The 14,697-nt window shown below is 37.6% G+C and overlaps 1 protein-coding gene across 2 annotated transcripts in view; it reads right to left on the reverse strand.

The window, feature by feature from the left end:
* Positions 1-14,353, reverse strand: part of trrap (transformation/transcription domain-associated protein) — a 100,192-nt gene extending 85,839 nt beyond the window's left edge. Inside the window, exons 1-20 of one of the 2 annotated variants that reach the window (XM_067368828.1) lie at positions 14,178-14,353; positions 14,035-14,084; positions 13,840-13,950; positions 13,631-13,735; positions 12,341-12,424; positions 12,176-12,232; positions 11,965-12,090; positions 10,372-10,449; positions 9,642-9,730; positions 9,416-9,512; positions 9,165-9,303; positions 8,713-8,791; positions 6,644-6,878; positions 6,168-6,498; positions 5,868-5,965; positions 5,474-5,662; positions 5,151-5,342; positions 3,645-3,810; positions 3,084-3,340; positions 2,801-3,001 (exon numbers count right to left, since the gene is read on the reverse strand). In XM_067368828.1, coding sequence (XP_067224929.1) covers positions 2,801-3,001; positions 3,084-3,340; positions 3,645-3,810; positions 5,151-5,342; positions 5,474-5,662; positions 5,868-5,965; positions 6,168-6,498; positions 6,644-6,878; positions 8,713-8,791; positions 9,165-9,303; positions 9,416-9,512; positions 9,642-9,730; positions 10,372-10,449; positions 11,965-12,090; positions 12,176-12,232; positions 12,341-12,424; positions 13,631-13,735; positions 13,840-13,950; positions 14,035-14,084; positions 14,178-14,277 — 2,784 coding nt within the window. In that variant the 5' untranslated portion in view covers positions 14,278-14,353. Of the gene's footprint in view, positions 1-2,800; positions 3,002-3,083; positions 3,341-3,644; positions 3,811-5,150; positions 5,343-5,473; positions 5,669-5,867; positions 5,966-6,167; positions 6,499-6,643; positions 6,879-8,712; positions 8,792-9,164; positions 9,304-9,415; positions 9,513-9,641; positions 9,731-10,371; positions 10,450-11,964; positions 12,091-12,175; positions 12,233-12,340; positions 12,425-13,630; positions 13,736-13,839; positions 13,951-14,034; positions 14,085-14,177 lie in introns of both variants that reach the window. The other variant, XM_067368827.1, reaches the window with a different exon arrangement.
* Positions 14,354-14,697: the final 344 nt, after the last annotated feature.

Consider the following 14,697-nt stretch of genomic DNA (forward strand, 5'->3'; position numbering starts at 1 on the left):
TTTTCTACTGGCCCAGTCGGGCCAGTGGTTCAAATTTTTACTTGCACCGCCAAAATTTTTACTTGGCCCCACAACAAAAAATAAACATAATAAAGTAAAAGAAAAGAAAATGGGCCTATAAAATAAGCCTAGTTATTATTTTTGATAAATGTAACCTTAATAAATAGGGTTATGACACCAAATCTCTACTAGATTAACTCAAATTTTAAATATTGTTAGACAAATAAAAAGTAATAAAATAGTTACAAATAATCAAATGAATAAAAGCAAAAATAAATGCAACAGAAACATATAAATGAAATAAACTGTGCTTTTTCCATGTAGGTTTAAACAGGAGATTTTCAGGTGCAGAAATTGTAATTAATGTAGGCTATAGCTAATTATAAAACTATAGATTAAACTAGGGCTGGGCGATATGGCTGAAAACTATCACGATATCAGTGTTTCATATCGGTCGATATCGATAATTATTGATATTTATCATCACCCATTTAAAATAAGGACCAGGAGAAAAATATATTACATTTAAACATTATTATTAACTTAACCTTCCTCTGATCATAATCCCCTCAGTTATTAAGACAGAAATGTCAACAACCAAGGAAAACTCAAATAATTCAAATGTAACGTTAAACATAAGTCTAAACTAGGGTGACCACCCGTCTCCGAAATCAGGAGCTTTATCCCGCAAGACTTAAATAGTGTCCCGCATTTCATTTATGTCTGTAACTATTTTTTCCATCCCTGAAATTACAATACCACAGTAAGAAATATAATAAATAACATAATAATAACTGTGAGCATTTAAAAATCTATTTGTGCAGCCGTCATATTCTAGCTGTGAAAATAACAAACCAGCGCAATCATAGAGAGAGTTTTTCCCGCTGATGACAACTGGGTGGACAGCGCAAAGAGCAGGCCTCAAAGTCGGTAAACACAACTACACCAGCAAGGATTTCATCTTCCATACTGGATAAGAACCTCAAGTGCTGCTCAAAGCTGCCCAAATCGATGATTTAATGTAATTATTCATCCTGATGTTAAATATTTCCAACGAACGGCGGCGATCAAGCGCCACACACGGAAATGGTCGAGCACCTACAGAAAAACGAGATATTCTCCATTTGTTTTAACCAATACAAAATTGTGAAATTCAGACACGACTTTCTTCTCACGTTAATATTTCATTTAATGCAGTTTCTATGGTGTTATTATATTGAAAAATTTCGAGCGCGCATCAAATGCGCGAGCAATCTCCACTCCCAGGCGGATTCCCTCGCACAAAACTGGACGAGCGCGGTCTAGCTCAGATATCACATATGCACGCTTAAACTTTTGTCCTCCTGCATATGCAGCCGTGAATCTAGAAATGTCTTCTCTCCAGGATTTAATGGTGCAATAAGCACAACATTACTATAGTGTGGGCACCCACCGGCAGAAACATTTCAGTGCATATGCCAAGTTTGCCAACAAATGTAAATCAATATTTACATAGGGAGTGACCAGGGAGTGACACGCTAGACAGATAAATTTACAACTAATATTCTATGTTGCTAGGTTACCAGAGAGCGAGTGCCTTTGTTAATGCAACCAAACTTGCTTCGCAACCTCTGTTTTCTTACGAAGAATAAAAAATATTGAACGTTTTATCGAACACATTTTTTATTGATATCGATCACGTGTCTATCGCGATACATTTCGTTATCGTTTTATCGCCCAGCCCTAGATTAAACTTTATTAAAGTTAATCAGTCACGAGCAGTTACAGATGCATAAATAATGATTTGAAATGCTGAAAATATAAAACATTAAATACTGTTATTTGAATGAAAATGAAAAGACACTTTAAATGTGAAATTAAACCCGCCAGTAGGTGGCAGCGAATGTCATTGAGATTCAACGATTCATTCAAGCGGCCGATTCATTCAGAAAGTGTTGCACATAGACGCAAAACAATGCTGTGGACTTTGGAACTATTTTCTTAGGCGAAATGGAGCAAAACAGGCAGTTTGGTGTCTAAAATGTAAGTCACTTGATATTAGGTTCTTGTTCATTAAACTGTACGCTATATAAAATAAGTATCACATTTGTAATCATGCTGATATTTGGACAAGAATGGCACTCTTTGTTTAATATTGGTTAACTACAACCATTATATAAATATGAAAGATATACAGGATCATTTTTGTCCCTTATCTTGAATTCTGGGGCATTCTAAATGCATTTTAGTAGACTAAATCACACAGTGAAAGCGAGCACTCTAAATATGTACGCGCACTAGTCTAACCTATTAGACTACATCACGTAGTGTATGCCTGCACTCAATGGGTGTGTTTTTGTTTGGTTTTTGTAAAGTGAGGAACATGCTCAATAATTTTAGAACATAGCACACCCTACATTGGGCAGTCCTTATTGTTGAGCCCTGATATGAACACATGTAAATGAACACAGTGCCATGCTTCACTCTGAAACCTGCAGCCCCTACAATAAACACTTATCTTAAAGACTTAAAGGAAGAAGTGCAATAACACCCCCCCACCCCGCGCCATATTACTATTGCACTTTGTACTATCTCACTGTTTATGTCTCTAGTGTTTATCTCCGTATTTATATTTTATTTTTCATTCTATATTTATGCCCTTTTTTTTCGCCTATATACAATCGTTAGCCTACTAAACGTGTTTCGTTGTTCCTTTTTATCAATGACAAATAAAGATCTATCTATCTTTCTACAAGGTGCTACATACATGATGCAATGACATCACAACGAGATGCCTGTATTAAAATGATAAAAGCATCACCTTCTCCATAGGCAGCTGAATGGAGGCTTTGCAGTCGGTGAACTCTGCCTTGATGCTGGGGCCTTGAACCTCGGTCACTACATACTGCAGCTTCTGTGATTCCTTCAGCATTTTCCGGTTACTTCCTCCAAACTTGCCTAGCACCCGGTATGCGACATGGGAGATGGTCTCTGCAGGATTACGAAGCGTTCGCCACAATGCCTGTTCATAAATGCATTAAGAAAACATTTGAATCGTCCCTCAGGTCTCCGTCAGATCGAAGGTAACAGGTCAAAGGTTTTACCTGCATAAGTTCGGCTCGTACTGGCTGGATGTGGTCATAGAGGAAGTCAGGCTGCAGGTTGTCCACACAGAGCTCCAGTGTGCGCAGGCCCTGGCTAACTAGAGTCTGGGAACCATTCAGTGCAGACACCAATGGGTCCATGAGCATGGGCAGGTAGGGCAGAAGAGAGCTCAGCCGCACAGGGACAGTGAGGCACAGTTCCACAAACAGATCCTTCATGTGTTGCTTATGGAGGCCACTCTGCAACATGTTCAAACCTAAATAGAGGCCACAAAGAATCAATACTCAGGGTGGTCATTTTGTTAAAAAAATAAATAATTCAGTTCTCACTCACTTTTTTTTTTTTAAAGAAATGATTCTAAACTGGTTTTGGTATGACATTAACAACAAAATATATGTAAAGAGATGATACTCATATTTACTTATAAGGTTAGCTATATTTTGTTTTTGCATTTAGCACTTTTTTTTTAACCTACTGTCCATGACCTTTTCAAAATGGTCGTGATCCACCAGTTGAGAACTACTGTTCTGAAATAACTTACGGTTATTGATCTCACTCACCTTGCAGCAAATTAGGCAGCAAAGGCAGAAACTCCTGGTACAAGAGGTCATGGCTGCCCCCTCCTATAGAGCGGAACAGGGCTCTCAGCAACAGGAAGTAGTTATAGGGCTCCTTGGCAGATTGAGCCAGCTCCATGGAACTGTTCACTATTTTATGAAGGTGAGGCTGTGAAAGAAATTGATTCAATACATACTTTAGGAGTAAAAAAAAAAAACTTCTATGTGTCATCGTTATTGTAAGTGCGAATAACAATGCTTTAGTGATAAATTGGCAAGGCTGATTGATTGGCATATATTTGACAATAGTTATATTTTTTTACTATACATGCATTTGACAGCCACTTACATTACCAATCAAAGGTTTAGGGCTAGTAAAAAGTTTTTTTTTGTTGTTGTTGTTTTTTTAAAGTCTCATGCTCACAAGGCTTAATTTATTTGATCAAAAATACAGTAAAACTATATTGTGAAATTAATAAAAATAGTAACTTTTTTTATTAAAAAGTAACTTTTTAATTTATATGTATATATAAAAAAAAGTGTATTTTATTCCTGTGATGGCAAAGCTATATTTTCAGCAGCCATTATTACAGTCTTCAGTATCATGTGAGCCTTCATAAATCATTTCATTATTCTCATTTATTTCCAAAAACATTAAATAAAAATCTTTTGTAACATCACAAAATATCTTTACTGTCGCTTTTGATCAATTTAATGCATCCTTACATTAAAGTACTATTTATATTATTTTAAAAAAATTCTTACCAACTCCAAACTTTTGAACAGTAATGTATGCGTGTGTTTACAGGTTTGGCTATACTTGTGAGACCTAAATGTCCTCACTTGTATAGTGAAATATTATGACAACTGACTAGTGAGGATATTTTACTGTTCCTCGCTAGTTAAAAAGGATTATAAATGAGCCAAAACATGTTTTTATCTAAAACTAGTGTTTTGCACATGCTTTTGTTAGGGTTAGGGTTATGTTTAGGTTAGGGAATAGAGAATATCATGAACCTGACATAAAATTCAGTGTCAAAGTCCTCACTAATAGAGTGAAAAATGACTGTGTGTAAAAATAGTGAAAAGTAAACTGCAACCAGCTTAAAAAAAAAAAAAAACTATTTCAAAACGGTGACATTGATATGATGACAATTTCAGTGGGCAACAGGATTGATGGGAAGTGAGATATAGAAGCTTCTTCCTTTCCACTATTTCACAGTGACCTTCACTTTGGTCTTTCCTGTCAATCTGAGGCACAAGTGTCATTTCTCATCAGAGGAGCTGACAGAACGCATTAAAATTAATGCAGCACAGTAACTGGCGCTGAGGCGTTAGACAGCACAGTGTCAGAGCTTGGAGGGTGTGAGCGATCCCTCTATCCAATCGCTCTGAAAAAATTGTGAATTACCTACTCAATAATCTAAATAAGCACCTCAGCCAACTCAAAAACAATAGAGACTACAATTTACTTTATAAACCTGCATGTGCATAAGACACAACGCTCACCTTGAGCATCTGCTCATTTTCAGCAGCGAAGAGAGAGACTGAGCCGAAGACCAGTTTGAAGAGTTTGAGATAGAGGTTTGATAACTCCACGTTGGAGCCCATCTCAGGAAGACGCTCCAACAGATACTCAACGAGGATGGTGGCAAACAGTGCAGAGGTGGTCAGGTTGGCCAGGAAGGAATTTGCTACAATCTATTGAAGGATTAAATAGCCATGTTATGTCAATGGTCAATGAATTCTGCAGAAAGAAAAAGCCTTAAAAGGCCAATAAAGTCACTCTGTCAATTCAATTCTGCAGTAAATGAAAAATGCAGCAACAGTACCTGTAGGGCATAGTTCTTGGATATTCGTTCCACCATGTATGGAACGGTGGTCTGGAAGATCTCTTTGAAAGTGAGAGGATTCATCATGGTGAAGACTCCCGCAAAGTGCTCCAAAACCTCCTTCTCCTCCTTCATCCGCACTGTCTGACAGTTAGCTACACGGATGTACGTCTGCCCATTGCCAGCAATCTGTACCTAGCCAAAAGGGGGTTGGCTCTGTGATAAGCTGTAAACTTCGGCTTTCGGGATCATGTGCACTCGAGTAAACTAACTGTATTACACTCTGAGATGTGGCAACATAACTGAACACACCTCTACTATTCTATCAAAAAATTTAGGTGAATATTTGAAGATTTTAGTGTGGTAATCTGCACTAATCAGTGGACGGTCGTACCTGGTAGATGTCCAAGGCCTGCATGGCATATTTGACCAGCTTGATATAGATCTGTGTCTCTTTGGGCTGGAGTTGCTTGTTGGGAATGAACTGAGCCTCTGAAATACAACAATACCAACATTTAATACCAAAATTAAATATTTACATAGAAACACTGAGCACAACTTACCGTTCAATGACTTTGAGATGCCCCACAAAGATTCAAAGATCAATATAGTCCAGACAAAAATAAAATGTTGAGCAGAGCTAATATTTAATGAACTGGAACAATCTAAAGCCAAGAATGTCTGCCCATCTCACCTCCAGGAGCTTTACAAGAAGTGATGCCCCATGTGATAGTTTTCACTCCACATACGAGGGTCTTCACCAGACTGCGACAGTCGGACACCTGGAAAGTCTGTTTGTCCTCCTTCTCGCCAGGTCTATCAAAAGGCGTGGCCGGAGGTGGTGCAGGTGTGACGGGTGTTGGGGGTGCAGGTGGAGGTAAGGCGGGCGTAGCTACAGTAGGGGTTGCTGGGACTCCTGGTAATGCTCCAGAGTCTACCACTCCCATCTCTGATTGGGGCTTACACTTCTTAAAGATTGATACCAGTTGGTACCGTGCAATGGTATGGAACTTCAACACAAAAACCTGAAGATATAGAAATTGGATAATGTCAGATCAATGTTTTTGTGTTTTAAAAACGCATTTACATATGGACAGTCAGTAGCATTTTGTAGCCCAATGTAATCACAATCACAAGATAGTTTACATGGGCTAATGTGGTCTATCTCACCTCCAGCATTCTCATGAGAATGTCTCTGCCGTTCCCATTCTCCTGTTCGCTCTTGGATCGAATGCAGTCTACGAGGTTTAGCAACAGCTTACACGACATGGTCTGGATACTGCTGGGAAGGGACTCATCGTCAATGTTCTTAGCGAACAGTTGCACCGCCAAGGAGAGGTCCGTCAACGGGAGGTTCTGTCTAACATGGTGTACTAGGTCTGCTAGTGTGCTGTATGCCAAGGGCCTGTAACATCAACAGACTCACTGTTAGACAACAGCATTCATGCTTTGTTTAGTTTATACAAATTTCTCTACAATTTCACGATTCTCATTTTTGATAGCAATTTCAATACCATTTTTGTGGAAACTATGATTTTTTTTTTCTTTTGATGAAAAGTTTAAAAGAACAGCATTTATTTGAAATATGAAATCTTGTGTAACATTATAAAAGTCTTTACTGCTCATTTTGATGAAGTCCTTGCTGAACATAAGTATTAGTTTCTTTAAAAAAAATTGCACTAAACTTTTGAATGGTAGTGTAATTTTATAGTACTATTGACTTGGTACAGACATCCCTACTCTTGTGGTATAGAACCTCCAGCCTAAAATTGATCAAAACCAACCCTCAAAGAGCAAATAGCTGTTGACCCTGGTTGATAATAATATCTTGGGTCGATACTTGGGGGATTTCAGGCAAAGTTTCAGAATAAACGACACTAATGGCTTTGACAGATTGTGAGTCCTGCCAAATTTGCATGCTGAAGGCTGATGGAAGCCGTGGATGAGAGAGAGGTGGTGTTGGCAGGCATATGACATCTGGGGCAGGGAGACAGAGAGTGGGCAATGCCAGGACGGCCTGGCACATGAAGATAGGCACCTGGATCTCCTCTGCCCAGTGGGGCATCTCAGCTCAGTCAAGCACCATTAACTATCAATTCTGATATGTTGCATTTGATGAAATCTAACTTTAGAAGCTTGGGAGGAAAAGGATTGTGGCCTCGCGTCACACTGAAGAAACTACAATAAAATGAACACTTATGGCTCCATTCCAATACGTTCCAAAATAAGCTACCTTGCTGATTACATAGACACTTTCTAAGAGAGCAACCTAACCAAAATAAAACCTAATAAGTGATTGACTTGCAATCCTTTACCTAGGAATGAAGTATGAAAGTTATTTAAACAGTGCTTTTCACAACTTATGGCTGATTTCACGCGAGTTTTGTGTTAGCATTTTTTCAAGCTAACAATGTCATACTTAAAGTAAACAACACTGCATTTATAAATTTTTATTTTAATTAGACAATCTTTTTTAAGAAATATCTTTGACAATCTAAAACCTAAAGTTAGAATTTAAAAACACAAATAACAAGAGTTAAAAAAAATGCACATTATACACTGCACATTATAATGTTGTGATGTCTAAAAATCACTTGTAACATTTAATTTAATTATTTACACATTAAAAAAAAAAAAAAAAAAAGTTTAATATTATCCATTTATCAATTATCATTCATCCCATGAAAATAATTATCAGCTTATCTGTATCAGCCAATAATTTTAATACGCACCCCTAATATTTGTATTCATGGAGTTTCCGTAATAACCAAATTGCACGTTTATTTATAAATCAACATATATTTGACAACAGAAGCTTATCAAACTCCATATCTTCATGAATATTATACTTTGAGGTAAGATAGATATATATATACACACACAAATACTCATGTATTTGTCCTCCTATTGTTAGTGACGGGCTGTTTGATTTTATGTTGTAAGTGGATTAAATGTTTAAAAAAAAAAAAAGATACTAAATAAATAAATATATTCCTTTGCCAACATTCTTGATTCATTTTTTTTTCACCTTGTCTGTCACAGTGCATTCTGGAAGCACGTTTACAAGATTTGGCCTTAGAAAAGAGCCTTTGCATCATGAGGGCATCTACGATGCCTTGAAACACTGTCTACACACCTTACAATGCTTTGAAAGTTAAATGCTTGCCCCGCAAATTGCACAGATTGCTTATAATGCACAATACCATATAAACTTGGAGGGGATTAATCTGCGTTCTTACCTTAGCGTCTCTCTCGCAGTGTATCCTGAGCCAATGAGTATCGACTCGTCAAAAAGCTTGTCCATGCATGGAATGAATTCTGCAACACAAACAGACTTTATCAGATGCCATCGCAGGCTCTGAAGCCCAACCAAAACGGCTCAAGGGCCCATGAAACCCTGAGATACATCAATGTCAGGTCTCAACAGTGAGAGTTTTTCATCGATTCATTTAACCTTCTCTACAGGATTAATGATTTAGAAGAGTGTATCAGATTCCTCTCTCAAATGCTATTGATTGAGGGGTGAAGCTCAAAGAGAATGCAGCCGCTACATATCAAAGCGGTACCCCATGAAGCTCAGTGGTGTAATTAACACCAGATGCGAGCGCTCCTACAATAGCGAACGCTTTGCATATCTTATTTGGGAATATCTGCCAACAATCTGCAAAGTGTTTAGCGGTGGATGACTCACGGCTGCGTAGATCTGTGGTGAGGATGTGCTTGGCAGCGATCAGCAGCTCTTTCCGCAGGTGAGCCGTCTCAGGGGGGCAGTTAGACAGCAGCTGCAACATCCCCTTCACCATCTGCTGGGAGTACTTCCCAACCAATTCCTGATAGACACACGTTTCACATTGCCACATTAGTCACTGTTTGAGTATTACAACAAGTTTAGAAAAGTTTAATTAACAGGTGGCCAAGCTAAGTTTTCCAGAGCCATGTTACCTGGTAGATCCGGATAATATAAGCGAGGAATGACAAGGTCTTGATCTGGGCAGCGATAAAATCTGCATAAAGCTCCTTGTTGAACAGCTTGTGTTGCCTGTCACGAATAGAAACCAGAAAAAGCTTTAAATGTCACTGTGTGTTAAATTGCATCTATGAAATTCATTTCAGTGCATTAGCGGTGATGTAACACCACACAGTCAAGGAAACGAGAGGGGTCACTGACCGAGCCTGAGGAGACACCTGCAGCATGATGGTGTTCATGATAAGAGGCACAAACTCCGACACCACGTTGTGAATGTTCAGTTTGTACAGCTAGGAAAGACATCATACAGAAAAGCAATTTATGTATCAAAAAAAGTGAGCCACAGACAGAAAGCAGAACCCTGCTTGAAATGTACACAGTGTACAAGAAGTACAATTTACAGAACTTGAGTCTGACTCAAATGCAAATTCCAGTATAGATCTACCAATGCGTCTAAGCATTTTAAATACAAATCATATAGCATATTTTTAATGCAAAACTTTGGTTTACAGCTGTTTGAGGATTTAAGACACTCCAACATGTAATAAGTTCTGAAGCTTATCAGTGACATTTGTGGGTGTTAGGTTTTAGGCAGAAAATAGGAATACACCTGCTGGTCAAATTTATAATGATAACATGCAAAGATAGTAAACCAAAAGCCGCGTTTTGATTGATTGTAGCTTCCTAACAGCTGCAGACTGCCATTTTCTGACTCAAAACATAAAAATTGATTTCTTTACAATTAACGCTCATAATGACAAAGACCAAAAAAAAAAAAAAAAAAAATCTAATCACAACAACATCCCTTTTGATAAGCATGTCAGGTTAGAGTAAACGATGGATTTATCTAGAAAGTATGAGTTTCAGATGATTGACGACACCTTATATAAATGTCTAAACGTCCATATTGGATGTTTTTATGGGCTCTCACCTGATACATGAGGACTACGATGATGGGAAGCTCTGCCAAAACTTTGAGTGACAGCGATCCCCGAGGGATTATGGTATGCTGGAGGACACAGAGAAGACGGATGAGGCCAGTGAGAGACTACACCAGGTGTCACCATAAAACATTTTAGCACCTATAAGGAGTTGTCTTTGTCGATAGTAAAAGTCAGTCAAAAAAAGGTATTGCACTAATTTGTATAGCACTTTTCACAATACATATCGTTTCAAAACAGCTTTACAGAACATGTTTTGCAGCTGCATTTTAGCACCTCTTTGCACAAAGTTCATAAGCAGGAATTTGGTGCCCTCTAGTGTCTACATAAAGAAAATGTAATTTGCATTAATACTCATGGAATGTAAACAGTTTGCACATGTTAGTGGTTGGCACGTTCAAAACATTTTGTGACTGAACGCACCTATTGTGGTGGTCACAAACAAATGTGACAACATTCAATTTGTAGAGTAAACTCTGACATGATACATCCAAGACAGCAGTGAATGACCACCTATTGCCTTTCAATCAGTCGCTGCACAAACAAATACAGTTTGCCATTTATCAGGTATAAAAATAAAACAACCATTGAAATTTGGAAAAGCAAAAATTTTCCTTTTATGTCTGTTATTTGCTTTTTAATATGCGGTGAAACACTGATGCGTTATTACCAGATGTAAATCAGCTGGTATATTTCAGCTGACCACATGGGATTGGATGACGCAATACAGGTGTTGCTATAATATACACGGATGTATTTTAAAAAAAGAAGAAGAAAAAAAAAAAAAAAGAATTGGAGTATAAGATTAGGCTATTACTGTTATTTTGCCAAAATTTTGACTAATAACAGGTACACACTGCACGATTTTAGCTTGGATTTTCACTTTTTGTGGAAATTGCTGACAAATGGCCAAATTGGTGCTCGTTCACTTGAGCGACAATCGTATAGTGATTTAGCATGTTAAATACTTAGACCTGCCAGCGACTCAAGAGTCCTGCAGTGTGAAAATTATTTTGACTCCTGTCTCAAACATGATCTTGCATTATTTCCTGTATCACTTCTTGTGTGTTTAGTTACGAAACATGCTTGTAGACCAGACCGAGTTGTTGGCGATTCTTCCTATTGAAATGTTGTGTAACGTGTGACCCCCTGTTGCCAATCCCTCATGTAATGTCCACATAACAGCAACAAAACAGTACCCCAGTCAGTCGTGTAGTGTGAGAAGAACGGCAATCCGATGACTTTGAAAATCATGCAGTGTGTACCTGGCATTAGTGACCAACTTAAAATCCACACAAATCAGCACTTGGACACTCAGATCTTATCAGTTTTACTTTCAGTGCCCAGGTTTATTGGTACTTTACAGTTCACACACACACACACACACACACACACACACACACACACACACACACACACACACACACACACACACACACACTCAATCTTACACACAGTACCATTCTCTGGACTAAAGCACATCGCTCTCATCATTGTGTCTCTGCTGATCATATTTGTCAAAACTATTCAGATAATGAGGATTGTGTGCAGGTCTGCTGCAGTTACAGAACATGTGTACTGACCGTCCGAGTCTCGCTGTCCTCACGCTCCGGTGCGGTCTTCACCAATACTGAGGTGATCATGCCCACCATTTCTGGAGAAGGCACTGTGTTTTCTGCTATAACCTGAGGATTCTCAAAATACCTCGCCTGACAGACAGAGACACAGGTTCAGAAAACAGATACTTTAACACAAACAAATACTATAAACCTAACTCTTGTTAAAACAGCTTACCACAACTTTAGGCAGTTCTTTGTAAATTTGCTTCACAAAGTCCAAGAAATGATGAATCTGTAAGAGTTGGCAGGAAGATGTTATTTAATAATAACAATATGTATTGAAACACAGGAAATGCAAATGCTAGTCAGCATCCCAGAGTGCCAGAAGGCTGCATCTCACCTCTTGAGAGATCGGCGGGCGAAACTGTTTATGCAGTTCAATGATTATGCGTAAACAAATGAGCACATTCTCTTCACTTTCAATCTAAATGATGAAACACAGAGGCAAGAATCAGTCAGAACCATTCTTTTGATATATATAAAAACAAACACAAAATGATCTTTTACATAAAATGTCAAATAAATTGTTTACTATACACACTGATTCATTTGTAAGTCACTTTAGACAAAAGTGCCTGCTAAATTACTTTAAAGAATATTCAAAGAGATGATTATTTAATTTAAGTAATAAAATACATAATAAAATCAAAATTGGGAGTTTTGTGGCTTTTAGTCCATGTATAATAGCTTTCAGACCATCTAAAATACCAGTCAGTTTGGGGTCAGTAATTTTTATTTTTTGAAAGGAGTATTTTATGCTCACTGTTCATTTAATCAAAAATACAGTGAAACATTAATGCTGTGAACTATTATTACAATTTGAAGAACTGTGTTCTATTTTCATGTATTTTAAAATGCAATTTATTGCTGCGATTACAAAGCCGAATCTTCAGCATCATTACTCCAGTCTTCAGTGTCACATGATCCTTCAGAAATCATTCTAATATTCTGATTTGCTGGTCAAGAAACATTTTTATTAGTATAAATGTTGAAAACAGTTTTGCTGCTTAATATTTTTCTGGAAATCCAGATACACTTTTCAAGATTCTTTGATTAATCAAAAGTTCAGAATTTATTTGGAATAATAAATCTTAATGTAAGTCTGTACTGACACTTTTTTATCAATTTAATGCATACTTGTTGAATAAAAGTATAATTTTCTTTCCCAAAATGAACTGTCTATATGTTAGTGTATTCTAAAAGTTGAAAAATTTTTTTTTTTTTTTACAAATGTTATATGCATATATTTATAGTATATTAGCATCAGGCTATTTTGTTCCAAAGGACTAAGTGATCAAAATCGACACAGTTCAGCATTTGGACACTCAGATCTTATCAGTTTTACTTTCAGTGCCCAGGTTTATTGGGTACTTTAGCATTCTCACACAGACACAGACACACAACACACACACTCACTCTCATACACAGTACCATTCTCTGGACTAAAGCACATCGCTCTCATCATTGTGTCCTCTGCTGATAATGTTTATGTAAATACAGAATCTCTGTCCCTCTTGCAGGTAATGGCATTTGCAAACATTTGTCTAATAAAATGCTCTCTAAAATGAGAATTCTACAGCTAATTTCTTTATATCAAATGAAATTTGGCATTCGGGTAAAGAAAGCTGACCTCAAGGAAGCGGAACATGACAGAGAGGATGTTTTTGGCGTGAGGCCGCAGATGTTCATTAGTTGGGATTCGGTGGATGATCTCCAGGACGAGTTTCCTCAATTGCTATAAAAAAAAAAAAAAAGAATCAAAGACACCCAAAGTTTACTTAAATGTCAGGAATGAGGCCTTGATGACTACAGCAATATGATTTTTATCAAAAAGCACACCTGTGTTGGTTTCTCCTGAAGGAATTGCACTTCTCCATCCTGCAGAAATGTTAGGAAACGAGGGATGATGTGCTCCAAGAAAGTCGAATACTGTGGTGAGGATGTGACATTCTGAGAAGGAAGAGAGTAACATCAATTACTACAAGAAAGCAGCTTTCATTACAAGCTTTTCATAAGCAAAATATAAGGGCTTACCTCAAAATTCTCACTGACTTCCTGCATCATTTTCAGTTTGGTTTCATCCGCTGATGTTTAAATGAAGGAAAAACACGCCAGTTAGCCAAGACCATGCTTTTATCAAGCATATTAATAATTTAGGCAGAAGGAAATAGACTCACGTGTGTTGTTGTCAGTGAGTGCCGCCACAAACTGCAGGTATTTCTTCATGAGGGTCGTCTGATCCACCACGGTGGGGCTCGGGGTGGGCACGAAAGACATGGTGGCAGCCGGGACAGACAGGATTACGCTGAATATGGGCAGACTAGTGTCTGCGCTCGTCTTAGTAGAAATTCATAACATCTTAAACACAAGAGTAACGGTCAATTTTACTAAGCAGCCTTGCTCGAACAAGAACAGTGATGATACTATAGTAAAATATCAGTATTCAACAAATTTAGTGGTACCGAATTATTACCAAACTCACATACCATGGTATTTACACAATACTACATGTCAAAAATGAGCAGTACTACTATCTACACACACAAAAAACACAGTATTACCATGGTAATTTGTACATAAATATCTTGTCTGCAGCAAAATAGGGTTCGGAGACTAGGACGTCCATTAAAAAGTTCAGGAAAAAAAGTAACAATTAAAATAAATACGTAAATGTGATTAAAATAATAAAATATTAAT

This window comes from Chanodichthys erythropterus, chromosome 19, assembly GCF_024489055.1.
Source record: "Chanodichthys erythropterus isolate Z2021 chromosome 19, ASM2448905v1, whole genome shotgun sequence".
Taxonomy (NCBI): domain Eukaryota; kingdom Metazoa; phylum Chordata; class Actinopteri; order Cypriniformes; family Xenocyprididae; genus Chanodichthys; species Chanodichthys erythropterus.